This window comes from Zootoca vivipara, chromosome 9 (genome assembly GCF_963506605.1).
Source record: "Zootoca vivipara chromosome 9, rZooViv1.1, whole genome shotgun sequence".
NCBI classification, from domain to species: Eukaryota; Metazoa; Chordata; class Lepidosauria; order Squamata; family Lacertidae; genus Zootoca; species Zootoca vivipara.
The window spans coordinates 35,053,032-35,075,101 of NC_083284.1; the positions used below are offsets into that span (position 1 = coordinate 35,053,032).

General features: G+C 42.5%; 1 protein-coding gene across 1 annotated transcript in view; it reads left to right on the forward strand.

The window, feature by feature from the left end:
* The window catches only part of NAA15 (N-alpha-acetyltransferase 15, NatA auxiliary subunit), a 39,993-nt gene that overhangs the window by 8,750 nt on the left and 9,173 nt on the right, over nt 1-22,070 (forward strand). Inside the window, exons 3-13 of the mRNA XM_035111786.2 lie at nt 1,713-1,817; nt 2,537-2,694; nt 4,076-4,210; nt 4,709-4,862; nt 10,436-10,555; nt 13,026-13,121; nt 14,184-14,290; nt 16,951-17,023; nt 17,757-17,926; nt 20,477-20,629; nt 21,899-22,027. Coding sequence (XP_034967677.1) covers nt 1,713-1,817; nt 2,537-2,694; nt 4,076-4,210; nt 4,709-4,862; nt 10,436-10,555; nt 13,026-13,121; nt 14,184-14,290; nt 16,951-17,023; nt 17,757-17,926; nt 20,477-20,629; nt 21,899-22,027 — 1,400 coding nt within the window. The remainder of the gene's footprint in view (nt 1-1,712; nt 1,818-2,536; nt 2,695-4,075; nt 4,211-4,708; nt 4,863-10,435; nt 10,556-13,025; nt 13,122-14,183; nt 14,291-16,950; nt 17,024-17,756; nt 17,927-20,476; nt 20,630-21,898; nt 22,028-22,070) is intronic.

A 22,070-nucleotide genomic window follows, 5' to 3' on the forward strand; every position in this document is an offset into this window, starting at 1 on the left:
TAAGGTAGAACATACCACTTTCTTAGCTTAGGAACATAGGAAGCTGCCTTATACTGAGTCAGAGACCATTGGTCCATTATGCTCACTATTGTCGACACTGACTGGTAGTGGCTGTCCAGTAGTTTGGACAGGGGTCTCTTCTGGCCCTAACTGAAGATTCCAGGGATTGAACCCGGGGCCTTCTGTATGCAACAAGTCATGGTGTACCATTGTGCTTAAAGCCCTTCTGGTTTGATATTCCCCACACAATATTTGTGTGTGTTTGAACACACACAAAGCCAGGAGGGAGGCAGAAGAAACAAAAAGAATGCAGAAATGCTCAGTGCCAGCTTTGAATGTTTATTGTAGCGCAATGAGGTTTGGAATAAATTCCGTCTTCAGGAGTTATCTTAAACTTACTAACTCAGCTTATACAGATGCTGTTGCCTATCTGGAACTACCTGAAGGACGAGTCCTCTCCCCCACTCCCCACACCTAATGTCGATTCCATGATACAAATTGACCCTTTGCCCCAAGTTATTAGCTGCAGAGAAGAAAATGGGCACTAACTAATTAAGCACAGCAGGTTTAGGGATGGAGAGAATTGTATTGGGAATCTATGCCGAGGAGCACTAACTTTATTTATTAACTGAATTTACCATCTCATGAAATAAGTTCTCTTGGTGGCTCACAAAACAGATACAACAATTAAAATGCAGTATAGAACAATAAAAGCAATTAAAAATTAAAAGCACAATTAAAATACAGATTTAAAAACCTGCGGGTGATATCCAGAGTCACACAAATAGACTCTGATCATGCATGGGATTTCTCCTTTCTCTTTCCACTGTTTTCCCAACATCTGCTCTAGATAGTCTCCCAACCTTTCAAAGCCGACTTTGGGGTGTGTGGTTCTGCCTGCGGATGGACACCGCTTGTTGTTTTCATCCTAAAAAGATTGGACCATAAATAATCTTATCCCATTCTTCTCTTCCACACAAAACATGTGCCATCCCATATCCCACTGCTTTTAATAAAAGAAAGGTATGGCACGAGATCCAGTCACAGATCTCTTGCGGAAACATAAATTGGTCCTGAGATCCTGCACATTTGAAACAATTTAAGATCCACTGAAACCTGCCAGTCATAGCACATACAGTTACCCTTCTGGGAATCTACTACAAATGAATGTTCAATCAGTAAGGAATTATTTGTTTGAACAAAAATTGAGGGCATCTTCCAACAGAAAAGGGATTTGCTCTTAAAGATGCAGAAGCACTTCTATGTAATACAGTGGTACCTCGGTTTATGAACACAATTGGTTCCGGAAGTCTGTTCATAAACTGAAGTGTTCATAAACTGAAGCGAACTTTTCCATTGAAAGTAATGGAAAGTGGATTAATCCGTTCCAGACGGTCCGCAGAGTACTTAAACTGAAGCGTTCATAAACTGAAGCGAACTTTCCCATTGAAAGTAATGGAAAATGAATTAATCCGTTCCAGATGGGTCCACGGTGTTCATAAACCGAAAATTCATAAACCGAGGTGTTCATAAACCGAGGTTCCACTGTAGACATATCCCTGCTTTCAGATTTATAGAAATGCTGCTTGGAATTTAAAACAAAATCTACTGATAGAAGTCTCTGCTACCAGTTTCTCTGTTCATAAAACTTCAAAATACGTATTACTATGGCTTGGCACAGCTGGTAATGATTTTTTTCTTTTCTTTTTTAGAAACCCTGGCTATGAAAGGACTAACGCTAAACTGTCTAGGTAAAAAAGAAGAGGCATATGAATTGGTGCGAAGGGGCCTACGAAATGACTTGAAGAGTCATGTCTGTATCCTTTTCAACGTGCACATTAGATCGTCAAACAAAGAAAATGTTATATAAAAAGAAAAAATTATATATGAACTAGAACGTAAAATGTAGCCTGTACCTTCTAAAAGGCATTTCTTGAAACTTTTTGAACAGTTATATTACAGCCTTTGGAGCAACCATCCTAGCTTTTAGTCCATAATGTACCTTACTAATTCTATTTACAGACCAGATTCAAGTGAGTGCCTGAACAGCAGAGTCTTAGAAATATTTGGGCCGCATAATTAACTGTATTTAAGGGCTGACTTCTAATACTCTGAGGAGCCTTACACATTTTTCTTTGTACCGTAATAATAATAATAATAATAATAATAATAATAATAATAATAATTTATTATTTATACCCCGCCCATCTGGCCAGGTCTCCCCCGCCACTCGGGGCGGCTTCCAACACACATCAAAATACATTAAAATATCACAGACTAAAAACTTCCCTAAACAGGGCTGCCTTTAGGTATTTTCTAAATGTCAGGTAGTTGTTTATCTCTCTGACCTCTGATGGGAGGGCGTTCCACAGGGCAGGTGCCACTATTATGCTAGTTTGTATTGGTATAATAGTTACAGGTTTCTCTAGCTGCGGAAAAAAAAAACATTTATAGACTTCTTTCATGGAAATAGTTGAATGAGTTGTTTCTCATTTTCAATTGTTGCAAAATGGATGACCTTAACTGAGGTTTCCAGGTTGGCATGTCTATGGCCTCCTCCAGCGATCAGACAAGAAATATGATGAAGCCATCAAATGTTATAGAAATGCACTGAAATGGGATAAGGACAATCTCCAAATTTTGAGGGACCTCTCTCTGCTACAAATTCAAATGAGGGATCTTGAAGGCTACAGGGTAAGTCAAGAACAAGCCTCAGGGCGGTTTTACAAGTGCAGTAACTCTAAATAGTTCTTAAATATGAAAAGTATGAGAGAGCAAAACCTTTTTGCCTTGCTTTCTACCCTAATAATTTGGTAGGGATTTTGTTGTTATTTAGTCGTTTAGTTGTGTCTGACTCTTTGTGACCCCGTGGACCAGAGCACGTGGTAGGGATTTAGTTGAGTACAAAATGATTTCATGTATAGTGCTTTCTTAAGTGCTTAGAATAATGCACATTTCTGCTTGCTGACTTGTAGAAGAACTAGGTTCAGATTATCAAAGATAGAGTCATAAAATTGTAGAGTTGGAAGGGATACTGAGCGTCATTCCATGCAATGCAGGAGTGTCAGCTACAGCATCCATGACAGATGGCCATCCATCTTTAAAAACATCCAGAGCTTTAAAAAAACATCCAAAGTAGGAGAGTCTACCACCTCTTGTGGGAGTCTGTTCCACTGTCAGAAAGTTCTTCCTGATGTTTAGTCGGAATCTCCTTTCTTGTAACTTGAAGCCATTGGTTCATGTCCTAGCCTCCTGAGCAGGAGAAAACAAGCTTGCTCCATCTTCCATGTGACAGCCCTTTAGATATTTGAAGATGGCTATCACATTTTCCCTCAGTCTTCTCTTACCCAGGCTAAACATATCCAACTTTCTCAACTATTCCTCATAAGGCTTGGTTTCTAGACCCTTGATTATCTTTGTTGCCCTCCTCTGCACATGTTCCAGCTTCTCAATACTGGACACAGTACTCCAGCTGTGGTCTGGCCAAGGCAGAATAGAGTAATACTATTACGTCTCTTAGTTACACTGGTTCTGCAGAAAGAATTGTCCACCTTTTCCCTTTATAATGCAATCATAAAATAGTGATGGCCTTATTCTGTCTGGATTGTTTGATTTCTAAAATGGTTTCTGAGTTATATTTCTGTGTCGTAGTTCAACAGCTGTTCTTCCTAGTGTCTTTCTTCTTAGAAGCCTGAGATGTTAGTGAAATTGTCAAATATTAGTATTTTGTGCAAGTTGCAATTAACTCATCTCATTGCTGAGTTACACATGGATTTAGTCATTATCATCCTTAGCTGTGTTGATGCCATAGTTGATAGTGTTCAGGATATACTAGTTATATCATCAACACCGTTCAGGTTTTTTTGAAAACATAGTCTGGCATAGTCACATTGATCAAACTGTTTTTCAGAGGTTCTGTATGAAATGTATATAAATGTTTTTTATATGTTGAAACCTTAAATTTTGAGCTCTTGTCCTTGATTTCGTGATTAATACTGTTATGAATCCAGTATAATACTGTTATGAATCCAGAAGACTGGAATGTGAAAGCTACCATTTTATTTCGTTTATACAGGAAACTAGGTATCAGTTACTTCAACTTAGACCTGCACAGAGAGCATCATGGATTGGCTATGCGATTGCTTATCATCTGCTGGAAGACTATGAAATGGCAGCAAAGATTTTGGAGGAATTTAGGAAGACTCAACAGGTATCATGAAAAAAAAAAAACCAAGTTTGTATATAACTAAAATAATCAGAATCAAAATGGAAGAATAAAATATACTATTATGTGTGTCTAAGGGGCTAGGTAAAAACATTTACCTATCAGACTCTCCCTATGAAACTGATGGTTGATGTCATCTATCATCCAAAAGTAGAAACCATGCATAGATTGAGTATTCCCATCCTTCCATAAGTGATCGTTTCTTTCAGAACTACCAGTGCCAACCATGTGTTTGGCAGGTACATGTGCTATCTTGATTCAGCAAAGGGCAATATTTGGGAGATTGAAGAGCCACCCACATACAGGTGGCATTACCAGTTCAAGAGCTCCCTCTTTTTTCTATACATACATGGGTCACATCTGACAATCCAGATGGTCAGCCCTTTTCCCTCATACAGGTCACCCTGATCAGTTTATGTGGGGTTTTGGTTGCAATGTTAACACTAAAAGCATGAATACTGAAGTGTTTTCTTACCTATGCAGACATCTCCTGATAAAGTAGACTACGAATATAGTGAGCTACTCTTGTATCAAAATCAAGTCCTCCGGGAAGCAGGACTATATAAGGAAGCTTTGGACCATCTTAGTACCTATGAAAAACAAATCTGTGACAAATTAGCAGTTGAAGAAACTAAAGGTAAATGAGCCGTTAGGATTCTCTTGTGCCTAAGCCTGTTCTCAACGAGAAATATTAAATGAATAAGAAATAAGTTGCCTGACTATTTACTACATAATTGGCAGGTTCAACATGTGCTATATATTAATTTGGTAGTGCTATATATTTTTCTACATGTTAAATTAATAATAGAGTTTATTCTTTTAAAGGCTGTCAACCATCTGGTAAGTGGGTGTGACTTTGTATTGTAACCAGGAAGCAAGAACAATTGGAGGTTAGCTGGCCTTAAGTCTTGAACTTAATTGAATATATTCCACATTAATTTCCTTGAAACCTAAATAATGTTTTTTCTGGGTATTCTTGGAATAAATTGTTTCACTTCTGTTGTGTGTAGCTGGAATGCTATTTGTGTCAAAACAGTGTTTTGCTCCTCGGCACACTTTGAGGCAACAAAAATACACTATCTTTGATAGGAGTTTCGCTGTCACTGTCAGTGGTTCTGGCCCTAGAAAAATGAAATATCTAAATTTGGACAGGCAGAAAAATATTAGAGTGTGTGCATTATGTCCATGGCAAATACTATCTCAACATACTCTAGTAATTTTTTCATACAAATATGGATTTGAATAATGTACAATTCTAAAAGTTTAGGAAGAATTCTTAATAGTCTGTGGTAGTGCCCATGGCTAATTCTTCCTAAACTTTCAACATTGTCCACTATTCAAATCCATATTTTAAATATAGATTAGTAGCTTGATGGTGGATATTTGAAGACACATTCAGTTGAATGCATTTAGAGAAATCTTTACCAAATGCTTTAGTCATCACAGTGTGATATAAAATTGGTTCCTCCTTTTCACAAAAATAGAGTAGCAATACGACATAGGGTGGGAATTAATTAACGAGCCCCACAGTAGAAGCCCACATAAGGACTTCCACTAGCTTAATGAGGCTTCTTCCCCTTCTCACCCCCCCATTAGCTTTGGGGAGAGGTTGGCAGAACCCCAGAACGTCACCTGGGAGGGACAGGGATGAAGAGAGAACAGAAATGCTTGCACTGGTGGAATGATTTGCTAGCTCTATGTTGAATATCTTCCGTAGAATTCTTGATGAAAGAGCTGGGTCCCAACAACAAATGGCAGATGTTCTCATACAAGTGCACTTCTTCTCACAGATAACATACACAATCAATAGCTTTATTTTGCAGCAGAGGCCATACTGCAGATAACCATCTTATCAGGAGGTCCACTCCACATGCTATAGGCATTGGGACTTTCAGTGTGGCAGTGCCTGCTCTTTGGAACTCTCCTATTTGCATATCAGACAGGTGTCTTATCTGTTTGTTTTTGGTGCCTGCTAAAGACATTGCTCTTTCGACAAGCTTTCTAAAATCTTTATCCCAGCTGGTACCTGTCCTGAATGTGAATTGATTTTCCATATGTGGTGATGATTTAAACTTTATAATTTTTTATGTTTTGCTTTTAACTGGTTTTATATATGCAATATGCCATTTTATTATAATTTGCTTTGAGATGCCCCAGTGGACATCTCAAAGCAAATTATAATAAAATGGCATATTGAGATGCCCCAGTGGACCCCTTCATGGATCAATGCCTTGTCGTGGCGAAGGGGCTTGAATAACTCAGAGAAGCTATGAGCTATGCCATGCAGGGCCACCCAAGATGGACAGGTCATAGTGGAGAGTTTTGACTAAACGTGATCCACCTGGAGAAGGAACTGGCAAGCCACTCCAGTATCCCTGCCAAGAAAACTCCATGGACAAAGACAACAGGCATATAAAAGTTATGACGCTGGAAGATGAGCCCCTCAGGTCGGAAGGCGTCCAACATGCTACTGAGGAAGAGCGGAGGACAAGTACAAGTAGATTCAGAGCTGATGAAGCGGCTGGGCCAAAGCCGAAAGGACGCTCAGTTGCGGATATGCCTGGAAGCGAAAGGAAAGTCCGATGCTGTAAAGAAAAATATTGCATAGGAACCTGGAATGTAAGAACCATGAGTGGAGGTAAGCTGGATGTGGTCAAAAATGAGATGACAAGAATAAATATCGACATCCTGGGCATCAGTGAACTAAAATGGAAGGGAATGGGCGAATTCAGTTCGGGTGACTATCATATCTACTACTGTGGGCAAGAATCCTGTAGCAGAAATGGAGTGGCCCTCATAGTCAACAAAAGAGTGGAAAAAGCTGTAATGGGATGCAATCTCAAAAATGACAGAATGATCTCGATACGAATCCAAGGCAGACCTTTTAACATCACAGTAATCCAAGTTTATGCACCAACTACCAGTGCTGAAGAAAGTGAAATTGACCAATTCTATGAAGACCTACAACAACTTCTAGAAATGACACCAAAGAAGGATGTTCTTCTCATTACAGGGGATTGGAATGCTAAAGTAGGGAATCAAGAGATAAAAGGAACAACTGGCAAGTTTGGCCTTGGAGTTCAAAATGAAGCAGGGCAAAGGCTAATAGAGTTCTGTCAAGAGAACAAGCTGGTCATCACAAACACTCTCTTCCAACAACACAAGAGACGACTCTACACATGGATATCACCAAATGGGCAGCATCGAAATCAGATTGATTATATTCTCTGCAGCCAAAGATGGAGAAGCTCTATACAGTCAGCAAAAACAAGACCTGGAGCTGACTGTAACTCAGATCATCAGCTTCTTATAGCAAAATTCCAGCTTAAACTGAAGAAAGTAGGAAAAAGCACTGGGCCAGTAAGATACAATCTGAATCAAATCCCTTATGAATACACAGTGGAAGTGAGGAACAGGTTTAAGGATTTAGATTTGGTGGACAGAGTGCCTGAAGAACTATGGATGGAGGCTCGTAACATTATACAGGAGGCAGCAACGAAAACCATCCCAAGGAAAAGGAAATGCAAGAAAGCAAAATGGCTATCCAACGAGGCCTTACAAATAGCGGAGGAGAGGAGGCAAGCAAAATGCAAGGGAGATAGGGAAAGATACAGGAAACTGAATGCAGATTTCCAAAAAACAGCAAGGAGAGACAAGAGGGTCTTCTTAAATGAGCAATGCAAAGAAATAGAGGAAAACAATAGAATGGGGAAAACCAGAGATCTGTTCAAGAAAATTGGAGATATGAAAGGAACATTTCGTACAAAGATTACCATAATCAAGGACAAAAGTGGTAAGGACCTAACAGAAGCAGAAGACATCAAGAAGAGGTGGCAAGAATACACAGAGGAATTATACCAGAAAGATATGGAGGTCTCATACACCCCAGGTAGTGTGGTTGCTGACCTTGAGCCAGACATCTTGGAGAGTGAAGTCAAATGGGCCTTAGAAAGCATTGCTAATAACAAGGCCAGTGGAAGTGATGATATTCCAGCTGAACTATTTAAAATTTTAAAAGATGATGCTGTTAAGGTGCTACACCCAATATGCCAGCAAGTTTGGAAAACTCAGCAATGGCCAGAGGATTGGAGAAGATCAGTCTACATCCCAATTCCAAAGAAGGGCAGTGCCAAAGAATGCTCCAACTACCGCACAATTGCGCTCATTTCACACGCTAGCAAGGTTATGCTTAAAATTCTACAAGGCAGGCTTAGGCAGTATGTGGACCGAGAACTCCCAGAAGTGCAAGCTGGATTTCGAAAGGGCAGAGGAACCAGAGACCAAATAGCAAACATACGCTGGATTATGGAGAAAGCTAGAGAGTTCCAGAAAAACGTCTACTTCTGCTTCATTGACTATGCAAAAGCCTTTGACTGTGTCGACCACAGCAAACTATGGCAAGTTCTTAAAGAAATGGGAGTGCCTGATCACCTCATCTGTCTCCTGAGAAATCTCTATGTGGGACAAGAAGCTACAGTTAGAACTGGATATGGAACAACTGATTGGTTCAAAATTGGGAAAGGAGTACGACAAGGTTGTATATTGTCTCCCTGCTTATTTAACTTATATGCAGAATTCATCATGCGAAAGGCTGGACTAGATGAATCCCAAGCCGGAATTAAGATTGCCGGAAGAAATATCAACAACCTCAGATATGCAGATGACACAACCTTGATGGCAGAAAGCGAGGAGGAATTAAAGAACCTTTTAATGAGGGTGAAAGAGGAGAGCGCAAAATATGGTCTGAAGCTCAACATCAAAAAAACCAAGATCATGGCCACTGGTCCCATCACCTCCTGGCAAATAGAAGGGGAAGAAATGGAGGCAGTGAGAGATTTTACTTTCTTGGGCTCCTTGATCACTGCAGATGGTGACAGCAGTCACGAAATTAAAAGACGCCTGCTTCTTGGGAGAAAAGCAATGACAAACCTAGACAGCATCTTAAAAAGCAGAGACATCACTTTGCCGACAAAGGTCCGTATAGTTAAAGCTATGGTTTTCCCAGTAGTGATGTATGGAAGTGAGAGCTGGACCATAAAGAAGGCTGATCGTCGAAGAATTGATGCTTTTGAATTATGGTGCTGGAGGAGACTCTTGAGAGTCCCATGGACTGCTAGAAGATCAAACCTATCTATTCTTAAGGAAATCAGCCCTGAGTGCTCCCTGGAAGGACAGATCGTGAAGCTGAGGCTCCAATACTTTGGCCACCTCATGAGAAGAGAAGAATCCTTGGAAAAGACCCTGATGTTGGGAAAGATTGAGGGCACTAGGAGAAGGGGACGACAGAGGACGAGATGGTTGGACAGTGTTCTCGAAGCTACGAACATGAGTTTGACCAAACTGCGGGAGGCAGTGCAAGACAGGAGTGCCTGGCGTGCTATGGTCCATGGGGTCACGAAGAGTCGGACACGACTAAACGACTAAACAACAACAACAACAACAGCCCCAGTGGAAATGATTCATAAATGAAATTTAATAATAATTGGCTTAAACCTTAGCGGGACTATATTATACAGTACATTGTTGCTGTGACTTTCATCTCCAGTCCTCAAAAGTACAGAATTCAGCATCTTCATATTCCTTGGTTGTTGTTTTTTTAAAAGCGTATTTCAGGCCCTTCTTGCTTTGAATAAAAAATTGGAACATATTGGTAGTCTGTGTGTTGACACAAAAGTGTATTAGGTTAAGGTAAAGGTAAAGGGACCCCTGACCATTAGGTCCAGTCGTGACCGACTCTGTGGTTGCGGCGCTCATCTTGCGTTATTGGCCAAGGGAGCCGGCATACACCTTCCAGGTCATGTGGCCAGCATGACAAAGCCGCTTCTGGCGAACCGGAGCAGTACACACATTGGTGCAAAATACTATAGCAAATCTTGGGGGGGTGAGGGGGGAAAAGTCTATTCTGTTTGGACAATCAGTAGTCTGTTAGATATTACCCAGCAACTTTGTGAATACTTTTTTTTTTGTTAGCGACAACTGTTGTATCTTAACAATGCATATGGTCTGTAGTAGCTTCAAACAAGTAAATCCCTTGCACGTGGCTTATAGGCTTTGCTTGATAGAAAAGGGCTCTACACAAGTAGGAAATGTAGCATGTTGGATGTTAGCTTCATGATACTTAGAAATACATTGTTTCATTGGCACAATATATATAGATATGTATATATTAAATACTCTCTCACGGTTGATTTATAACTGCATTTTTAACAGGAGAGCTTCTGTTACAACTCTGCAGGCTGGAAGAAGCCACTGAGATATATAGAGGATTGCAAGAAAGAAATCCTGAAAACTGGGCTTATTACAAAGGTTTAGAAAAGGCACTCAAACCAGGTAACAATATAGCTTGCACCAAGTTAGGTGTGAACCTGTAAATAACAAAGACCTTATTTGATTTTTAGATGTGATAGGAGCATATATTTTGTCATAATCATCAGTTACTTTTCACAGCAAGCTGAATTGCGGTGAATTTACTTTACTTTTTGCAGAAAACTTGTGTATGATGGATAAGAAGTGCTCTATGTGTAAACATACAAACAAATTAGTGATGGGAGGCAAATTCATTTTATGTAGGCTATGCTTCAAGAAATTGCAGTGTATTTTGAATTTCAGTAGAAGTGAGTTAATGTACATTTCTTTCTTTATCCATTTATGTCTCACTTTTCTAAGAAGTTCATAGTAGTATAAAACTGAGGGCAACACAACTTTTTCTACACTGCCTATTTGAGTTCTTCAGGTGTGATCAGGTTGGTTCTTGTCTACGTCAATGATGATGGGGAACACTTGGAACAATTCAGTCTATGCACTATGTGCTGATTGTATTCATAGAATTGTAGAGTTGGAAGGGACTATGGTCATCCAGTCCAACCCCCTGCAATGCAGGAATCTTTTGCCCAGCGTGGGGCTAGAACCCATGACCCTGAGATTAAGAGTTTCATGTTTTACCAACTGAGCTATCCCAGACTCAAAATCCACCACTGCTTTTTAAGCTCATAGATTTGTCATTCTTTGGAAGGGGGTATTCATATGTTGGTGTGTTTTGAATTTAAGGTCTTTTTCTAAAATTTGCAGTAGCGGAGATGGTGGAGGGCAGAGTTACTAGAGCAGATAGTGAACAAGACAGTTCTGCACTTGCTCTCCATCTTGCCCATCCTCCAATCTTGGTAATCAGGAAGGTTATTTCTGAATGCCAGCTCAGTCAAGACAAGGAGTCAGTTGTTACAGGCCCCCTCGGGCAAGAATACATCAATCAGGCTTGTGCCACTGAAACCTGGTTGGATGAAGTGGGGTGTGAGTTACTTTCCCCAAACATATTCTCCGGGTTTCAGGACATGACAGCAGTGTATACTTGAGGGAGAGCAAGGTTGTTTGAGCCTTAATGATTTGCTCCCCTGCTCAGGTATCCTGTTGAGCAGGTAGCCAGGATAAAGTTTCTGCAGCTGGTGTTGGGAACTGAAACATGGCCACTACCACTCTTCCTGCTTCAGCTCTGAGTGTAGTTAGGGTTGCCAGACTCAATAGAGGACAGGACTTCTGTGCCTTTAATTGCCCTGCTCTCTTTTGAATCTGGAAACCTTAAAGAGAAACCAGCAGACCCTTTGTTTAATTTCCAAGCAAAGGGTCTGCTGGTTTCTCTTTAAGGTTTCCAGACTCAAAAGAGAGCAGGGCAATTAAAGGCACAGACGTCCTGTCCTCTATTGAGTCTGGCAACCCTAAGTGTAGTATAAAGGACCCCAAGTCTGATTATTTTCAGAGACTTTAGCATTCATACATCATTAGGAGGTAGCTCAGAATTTGATGGCCTCCATGACAACTTTGGGCCTCTTTCAATTGTAATTGGACCAGCACATGTGGCAAGACACACACTGGACTGGTTTTCTTCATTGGACTGGGAAAGGGTGATCTGTGGGGTAAGGCCTACCTTTTGTCTGGATCCCTGCCCATCCTGGCTGTTGAACTCTGTCCATGTGGACCTTGGAGGTTGTGAATGTCTCCTTGAGGGATGCAGTTGTCTCTACTGTCCTTAAAGCGGGACTTGTTGAGAAGCCTAATTTAGATCTTTTGGCCTGAGAGATTATTGTATTCTTCAGCAAGGCGGCAGAGCAAGTGGTGACGGGATAACTCCAGTCAGTGTTGGAAGAACCTACAGTATTCAGATAATTTCCCGTCAAACTTCAGGCCTGGTTTTGGAAAAGAAGCAGCCTTTTCCCATTGAAAATGTAGGGAGAGAGTGTGATCCTATCAGTTCTTCTGGAACTCTTAAGCAGCTTTCAGTACCATTGGGGGGAGGGGTCCATGCCTGCAGATGGACGCTGTTTGTGTCAAGGGATGTTTTTCCTGAGAATAAGGTTGCACTGTTGATGTACCATTTGTGTCAGAGGAATAACTTAAAGGCAGCACAATTCTTGCATGACGGCATGCAAGCCAATAATTATTTTGGTTTCTTCTTTTCAGTATGCCACCTGTCACTTTTACAATATGTAGTAATGGCTGCCAACTTGGACTGCTTTAAAGGGGGGTTAAGACAAATTCATGTGAGAATGCCCCGCCCTTGATACTCTCATGCAATGTAGGAAGCTGTTTTTTAAAATTTAGGGAAATTGCAATAGTGGTTTACAATTCGGCATGTGAAACCTGTGTAAAGGGGGGAAAATACTACTACTCAAGCACCAGGAGTATGAAAAGGGACACTCTGTATTTTGTCTATGGAAGTTACCCAAGTGAATGTAGTTTCAGTTACGTTTGGAATCATAAAAATTAGTGGCCACCTTAAATCCCAAATGACATGTTTTTGTTTTTCCAGCCAACATGTTAGAACGGTTCAAGATCTACGAAGAAGCCTGGACTAAGTACCCAAGGGGACTCGTTCCAAGAAGACTGCCATTGAACTTTTTGTCCGGTGAGTTGGATTTTGGCAATTAGGAGAATGAGTTACAATATTAGAGTGCCTCCTTTTCTTGCTACATCACCTTGTTATTAGCCATCTAGAAATTGCATCAAAATTTTGCTTTCTTTTAGCCAGCTTTAAACATTAGAAAGCATAGTTCCAAATTCCTGTCTCTATACTGTATCCTGTCTCTATACTGTAGCTTTTCCCAACCTGTTGCCCTTTAGCTGTATTGGACTCTCCATTAGCTTGAGCCAGCACTGCCATCAGTCAGGGTGATTTGGTTTGATTATTTAATTTCTATACCACTTAATATATTAAAAATATCTCTAAGCGGTGTACAAAAAATTGAAGCAACAACATATAACCCAAACAAAATATTATAAAAATACACGGTTACAAAATGTTTACATATAAAAATGTTACATTAATACAGAGTTACCAATATATAGAAATCAATGCCAGCTCATTTTCCTTCTTACACACCGTCCTTCTCAGCCTCTGGTTTCTCACCCAGGGTCTAGCATGATGGGAGTTGTAGTCCAAAACTTCTGGAGCATACCAGGTTGGAGAAGACTGATCTGTTGTTAGAGTCACAGTCGGGGCATTGTTGAAGTGATTGACAGAATTGTGTCCCTGTTCTCCACCCCATAGAAATGTAGAGGCAAAGAGGGAAGTCCATGCACTGCAGGAGATATTAAACTTCACCTTAATTTAGCCTAAGAAAGAGAGTGATTAATGTTGCACTTCATCTGGCTCAAACTTTTTTTATTTGCCAGCATGCAATGCAGGGGTCAGCAACCTTTTTCAGCTGTGGGCCAGTCCACCGTCCCTCAGACCATGTGGTGGGCCGGACTATATTTTTTTTTGGGGGGGGGTGAACGAATTCCTATGCTCCACAAATAACCCAAAGATGCATTTTAAATAAAAGGACACATTCTACTCATGTAAGAACACACTGATACCGGACTGTTCGTGGGCTGGATTGAGAAGGTGATTGGGCCGCATCTGACCCATGGGCCTTAGGTTGCATACCCCTGATGCAAAGTAACATTTGTGACATTTTTCTTCTAGGTGAAAAATTTACGGAATGTTTGGATAAATTTCTGAGGATGAATTTCAGCAAAGGATGCCCACCGGTCTTCAATACTTTGAGATCACTATACAAAGATAAAGAAAAGGTCATTATAACATCTGTGTGCTTTACTTTTTAATGTTCTCTCATCAGACACTATGTGTGTATCATTGTTTTCTTATGCTGAACAGGCCTATCTGGAACCTTAAAAATTCTGTAGAGATTCACAATAATGTCCTTTAAAAATGTTAATTTTCATAGAACCAGGTTAAGGATGTAAATTTGTTGGGGATAGAAAGACTCCGGGTGAAGCAAGAACAGATACAATAGTTTTGTTCAAGGATCCCTGCAATGTTCGTGGGCTAAAATCTCTTTACTGCCAGTTTTTTTGCAGCTTCCCCAGGGGGCCCTGAATGCATTCCAGTCCAGGATGTAATCAAACAGTATATGTGTGCATCTGAAATATGAGTACTTGTGAACTGACTGAGCCCCTGTATATAGGGAAGTAGAATATGGGCTATAAAACAGCCCTCTTACATGCTGAAACTTAAATGATGGTGATGATTATGATGATGTGCTAGTTTCGCAAATCTATGTGTTTTATAGGACTAGGTAATTTATACTTGGATTACAAGTTAGACTTCTGTAAACTATTGATGTCATACCTTGAAAATTGAAGTGTAATGTTATGTAAAGTAACTGCTGTTAAGCTATTGGGTGCAATTAAACTGTGAAGTATTCTCTAGAATTAGGTTCAAGATCTGGAAGCTCCTTTGTCAAATAATGAGCCCTAGTTGTTAGCCTAGTGGCAAGAGAATGATTTAGAAGGATCTAGTCCACTTTGTCCACTTTACCATAATCAAGGACAAAAGTGGTAAGGACCTAACAGAAGCAGAAGACATCAAGAAGAGGTGGCAAGAATACACAGAGGAATTATACCAGAAAGATATGGAGGTCTCGTACACCCCAGGTAGTGTGGTTGCTGACCTTGAGCCAGACATCTTGGAGAGTGAAGTCAAATGGGCCTTAGAAAGCACTGCTAATAACAAAGCCAGTGGAAGTGATGATATTCCAGCTGAACTATTTAAAATTTTAAAAGATGATGCTGTTAAGGTGCTACACCCAATATGCCAGCAAGTTTGGAAAACTCAGCAATGGCCAGAGGATTGGAGAAGATCAGTCTACATCCCAATTCCAAAGAAGGGCAGTGCCAAAGAATGCTCCAACTACCGCACAATTGCGCTCATTTCACACGCTAGCAAGGTTATGCTTAAAATTCTACAAGGCAGGCTTAGGCAGTATGTGGACCGAGAACTCCCAGAAGTGCAAGCTGGATTTCGAAAGGGCAGAGGAACCAGAGACCAGATAGCAAACATGCGCTGGATTATGGAGAAAGCTAGAGAGTTCCAGAAAAACGTCTACTTCTGCTTCATTGACTATGCAAAAGCCTTTGACTGTGTCGACCACAGCAAACTATGGCAAGTTCTTAAAGAAATGGGAGTGCCTGATCACCTCATCTGTCTCCTGAGAAATCTCTATGTGGGACAAGAAGCTACAGTTAGAACTGGATATGGAACAACTGAGTGGTTCAAAATTGGGAAAGGAGTACGACAAGGTTGTATATTGTCTCCCTGCTTATTTAACTTATATGCAGAATTCATCATGCGAAAGGCTGGACTAGATGAATCCCAAGCAGGAATTAAGATTGCCGGAAGAAATATCAACAACCTCAGATATGCAGATGACACAACCTTGATGGCAGAAAGCGAGGAGGAATTAAAGAACCTTTTAATGAGGGTGAAAGAGGAGAGCGCAAAATATGGTCTGAAGCTCAACATCAAAAAAACCAAGATCATGGCCACTGGTCCCATCACCTCCTGGCAAATAGAAGGGGAAGAAATGGAGGCAGTGAGAGATTTTACTTTCTTGGGCTCCTTGATCACTGCAGATGGTGACAGCAGTCACGAAATTAAAAGACGCCTGCTTCTTGGGAGAAAAGCAATGACAAACCTAGACAGCATCTTAAAAAGCAGAGACATCACCTTGCCGACAAAGGTCCGTATAGTTAAAGCTATGGTTTTCCCAGTAGTGATGTATGGAAGTGAGAGCTGGACCATAAAGAAGGCTGATCGCCGAAGAATTGATGCTTTTGAATTATGGTGCTGGAGGAGACTCTTGAGAGTCCCATGGACTGCTAGAAGATCAAACCTATCCATTCTTAAGGAAATCAGCCCTGAGTGCTCCCTGGAAGGACAGATCGTGAAGCTGAGGCTCCAATACTTTGGCCACCTCATGAGAAGAGAAGAATCCTTGGAAAAGACCCTGATGTTGGGAAAGATGGAGGGCACAAGGAGAAGGGGACGACAGAGGACAAGATGGTTGGACAGTGTTCTCGAAGCTACGAACATGAGTTTGACCAAACTACGGGAGGCAGTGCAAGACAGGAGTGCCTGGCGTGCTATGGTCCATGGGGTCACGAAGAGTCGGACACGACTAAACGACTAAACAACAACAAGTCCACTTTGTGGGATGTTTGGCTGTGTGGCCTAGCCCATCACTTCTTGAGTAGGAAGTAAAGCAACCCTCCTGTAAAAGTAGATACTGACCAGACTCTTATGTGGACAGAACAGTTCATTCTTACAATTCTGATTTATACTTCTATTTATGAAGTAGGACTTCATGGAGATGGGTTTGACTCTGAATTTGCAGTCTGCTGAATTAAACTACTAATAGGTACTTTATTTATTTGTTGTCTTGTGTCTATAGGTGGCAATCATAGAAGAGCTAGTGGTAGGTTATGAAACCTCTCTGAAAAGTTGCAGATTATTTAACCCAAATGGTGAGTGCCACATGTTATATTATTATTCTGCAGCTAGGAATATGCTCCTCAAGAAAACAGTTGGGGTGGAGAATAGGCATCAAACAATCCATGTAGCCTGGTTTGCACCTGCACCTGCTATACCTGTTCCTGCCCATAGTTTCCTCTATCAGCAGCTTATCTCGTCTTAGGATCAACTGAACTCAGGATGTGCTATAGCCGACAGCCTTGCATCATATGGGTAGAGCCATGTTTGGGCAGCCAAGCTCATTCTGCTCCATGCTTAGATGGCAGTGGCTTAAATGAAGGGTTGTGTCACTCACATATACTCACATTCAGCACCCTTTCTCCATGCTGCCGTGATGCAGCTGAGCGATGGAGCTGCACCCGGTGACTTGGGCCTGCCCTTCATTCCTATGTTAGAGCTGCAGCTTCAACACAGAGTCCTCAGCCCAGCTCACATTAAGATGTGAAGTGTATTTTGTAGAATACCAGGGTACTTTGTAGACACCTCCTAGTTAAGTTATGTAACCTGAGATGTGATACTCTTAAAGGGAAAAATGAGAGCATGTGCATGAAATGGAACAGTTTTTAAACCATCTGTATCTTAATAAGCTTTATCAACCAATCCTCCCCATTTCTATATACTAGCTTCTCGGCAGTCTGTAGCAAATAGCATGCCACTGGGTTTTTCCTTGTGCAGCTTACTATAAAGTGGAAAGGAAAAAAACCCTGTGAAATTTCCTCCAAATAGATGACGGTAAAGAAGAACCTCCAACGACATTACTCTGGGTCCAGTACTACTTGGCACAACACTATGACAAAATTGGGCAGCCATCCATAGCTCTGGAATATATAAATGCTGCAATAGAAAGCACACCCACCTTGATAGAACTCTTCCTTGTGAAAGCTAAAATCTATAAGGTAACTCTTTTTATTATTGCAGCAGGCTTTTGCCACGTAGCACTACCCTTCTTGATTCTTTTACTACTTTGTATTTGGAGAATGAACAGATGATTTGGCTGTCGGTCAGGGCTCTTAAGAACATAAAGAACCCTGTTGGATCAGCCCCAAAGCCTCTCTAGCCAGCTTTTTGTTTCCCAATCTGATGCCTCTGGGAAGCCCACAATTGGGCAAAATTCCTCTCCTTATGCTGCTTCTCGGCACTTGAAAATCAAGGGCATGTTACCTCTGCTTCTGGAGGTAGTATATAATCATCATAGCAGTGTCTGGCACAGAACTTCAGTATCAGGATGTCTGGGTTGTTGTTTTTTCTTTTTTAAAAAAGCCAATCTCTGCTACCATCCGTACAGCTGCTGCTAGCACCAGTTGTTCTACTCATCATTGTTGTGGAAAAGAACTTGGAAATGTGCCTGACAGGGATTGCAAGTCAGAAGAGAATTTGGCTACTCTTTGTTATAGAGTGGGATTTCAGTGTATTGTACAGTGTACTATCTTTCTATAACTCTTTTGCTCTAATGGTCAATGATACCTGGTCTCCTGGTACTTAAGCCATGCATTTAGATACCAATTTTAGAGGATCTGGATGCATTTCTCAAAAAAAGAAAAGAAAAAAGAAAAGATAACTGGTTACTAAATAAGTAAGGATGGCTTAGATCAGGCATCCCCAAACTTTGGCCCTCCAGATGTTTTGGACTACAGTTCCCATCTTCCCCGACCACTGGTTCTGTTAGCTAGGGAGCATGGGAGTTGTAGGCCAAAACATCTGGAGGGCCGCAGTTTGGGGATGCCTGGCTTAGATGATCTAGACCAGGGTTTCCCAAACTTGGATCTCCAGTTGTTGGACTACAATTCCCATCATCCCTGTCCACTGGTCCTGCTAGCTAGGGATGATGGGAGTTGTAGTCCAAAAATAGCTGGAGACCAAAGTTTGGGAAGCCCTGATTTCAACTAAGGGTAGCCAGTGTGGTGCCCTCCAGATATTTTAGAATACAACTGCTGTCACCTTCAGCCTGGATGGCTGGTTGTGCATGATAATAGTTGAAGTCCAGAGCAACTTAAACCCTGATTTAAGTTATAATCCTATGCACAGTTACTTGCGAGTAAACTCCCTTGAGCATTGTGACCTTTGTTTCAGAGTAAACATAATTGTACTAGTGGAATTCAGCCCGTTTAGAAACGGGCGCTAGAACGCTGCTCTCGTGCAGCGCCGGCATGGGACGGAGCTTCGGAGGTCTCCAAAGCCCCGTCTCATGCGGGAGGTGTGCGGCGAGGGGGGGGCGGGAGATCTTCTCCGAAACTCCGTCCCATGCCGGCGCTGCGTGCCAAGGCGGCGGGGGGGAGGAGCGCTTCTCACCCCCCCCCCGCCTCGCCGCGGACCTGTCCTTGCTGTCGGCGGCAGAGGGACAGGAACAAAGGAGGAGAAAGCAGCCCTTTCTCCTCCTTCCTTCCTCTCCCTCCGCCGGCGACAGCCCTTTCTGTTGGTGGTGAGGGGAGAGGAACGAACGGAGAGAAAGCAGCCCTTTCTCTCCGTTCGTTCCCCTCCCACCACCGCCGACAGAAAGCACAGATCCCGGGGTTGCCGGCTCTGTCGGGTGGGGGGGAGGGAGAAGCAATCCGATCCTCTGCTTCTCCCTTCCCCCACCTGACAGAGCCAAATGCCGGCTCTGTTGGGCAGGGGAAGGGAGAAGCCGAAGACCGATCAGATCTTCTGCTTCTCCCTCCCCCCCACCCGACAGAGCCGGCAACCCCGCAGCGGGGGCTTCTCACCGTTTGCCTTCCCCCCAGGGGGAGGCAAACAGCGAAAAACCCCGCCACGCCATACTTCGGCTCCGGGACTGGCTTGGCGGCGGCGGGAAGAAGGGGAGGAATTCCTCCCCTTCTTCCCGCCGCTGCCAAGCCAGTCCCCGAGCCGAAGTGCGGCGCGGCGGGTGCTTTTCGCCGTTTGCCTCCCCCTTCACTCCGGGAAGTCAAACAGCGAAAAGCCCCCGCCGCGCCGCACTTCGGCTTGGGGACTGGCTTGGCGGCGGCGGGAAAAAGAGGAGGAATTCCTCCTCTTCTTCCCGCTGCCGCCAAGCCAAAGCCGGCTTCCCTCGGCGCCCGCTGCCGCTTCGGCCGAGGAAGCGCCGTCCCATGCCGGAGGTGCGCGGCAAGGCTGCCGGGGGGAGCGCTTCTTTCCCCCGCCGCCTCGCTGCGCACCTCCAGCATGAGACTGGGCTTCGGAGCGGCGGTTGGCGGAGCGGCGGTTGGCCGTTGTCCCTCCGTCCAATCCCTGTATCCCTGGGGCACATGCGCAGTGACCCAGGGACACACGGGACAACTGGACGCAGGGACAACATGGACATTATTATATAGGATTGTTAGGGTTGGGAATTGTTTTCGGCCTGTTTTAATGAGGAGCAGTACCGGGTATGTTACTTGCACCTTTCTTACTTTTATCTTTGCATTGAGTTGAACTTGGCAAACTACAGTTTACTGCATTTATCTAGCTTATCTTTGTTTTATCTTTTCAAGCATGCTGGAAACATAAAAGAAGCTGCAAGATGGATGGATGAGGCTCAAGCTCTGGACACAGCGGACAGGTTTATTAACTCCAAATGTGCAAAGTACATGTTGAAAGCCAACTTGATAAAAGAAGCAGAAGAAATGTGTTCCAAATTTACAAGGGTTTGTTTGGCTTACTGTACTTTTTAGCTTACTGTGCTCAGTGTAGGCCATTGCTTTGAACAGTACTGCATATTCAGTTATTAAAAAGAGTTTTAGGGGTTACTTGGGTGCCAAAGCATGGGATAAAAGTATGTAAGTAAATCAGTGTCTGAATTGGGGGTAACTAGCCCCTGCAGGTGGTTCAGACTGCAACTCCCGGCAGCCCAAGCTATCATGGCCAACAGTCAAGGCTGATGAAACATTCAAGGCTGATGAAAATTGTAGGCTACACCACAGTTGGCTACTCCTGGTCTGAAGGAAGCTGTTATTGTCATTAAAGTAAAGCATTTCAGTTTCTATATGAGGTTTTCCATTTTATGCATGTTGGCTTTCCCACCTGTCCTCCAGTCACAGCAATGTTGTCTGGGGCAAAGACACACGACTCGAGGCAGGTTGAACTCAATGGGAAGGCGACCAAGAGCAGAGCTCGAGGGCTTCCTTTTATTGAAAGCTCAGGATGACAGTTAATCATTACAACGACAGTGTAACTTCTAGCCAATTACAGCAGTGCAGTCCCATACAAGGTGATGTTTCCTGTAACGTCACACCCGGTCACTCCCTAAGACATCCTCCATAGCCCACGTGTTGTTTTGCCATGCCCTCTGTCCATGCTCCAAGCACATGTCACTCTGTAAACACCCCCTCCTAGTTCCCATTGTGTTGCCCTCCTTGGCTTGACCCATCTGGTTTGTCCTGATTCATCTAGTTCCATCCAGATCCTCCTTGATCCTTCTAGCTCTGTTGTGACCTGTTGCCCTGCTGACCTGAGCCTCTGACCTGTCCTTCTTCACGTGTCTCCCATTCTGACATTAGCCGGCTTGCCGTGCTAATGCCCACACTCTCGCAGATCGGTGTGGCTTGCCAGCACCAGATCTCAGTCATTCCCACACATGCAAGCACAATTTCCTCGTGTTATCCCCACACAGCAACAAAGCAGTTTGACATGTACTAGAATGCCCTTTTTGACCTTTTTGCACACTCAATTTTTTGAAACTCACATTTGGACACAGTATTGATGTGTTGTTTCTTGTCTGTTGTACTTTTCTGCAGTGTTGGCCATACTGTGCAAGCATGTTTTTCTAGCTGTAAGAAAAATGAAAAAGTTTTTTAGAAATACCTTTCAGAGTCAAAATATTGCATATCCTTCTTAGTTAACTGTATATTTATAAGCTGAATATTTGTAGCAGCTTGCCTTGTATTTATTTATTTATTCTAATTTTTCCTTTCTAGGAAGGGACTTCAGCAGTGGAAAACTTGAATGAAATGCAGTGCATGTGGTTCCAGACAGAATGCGCCCAAGCTTATAAAGCAATGAATAAATTTGGAGAAGCACTTAAAAAATGCCACGAAATTGAGAGAGTATGTACCTGATGACCAATTTAATATTTCTTAGTGGTCTGTT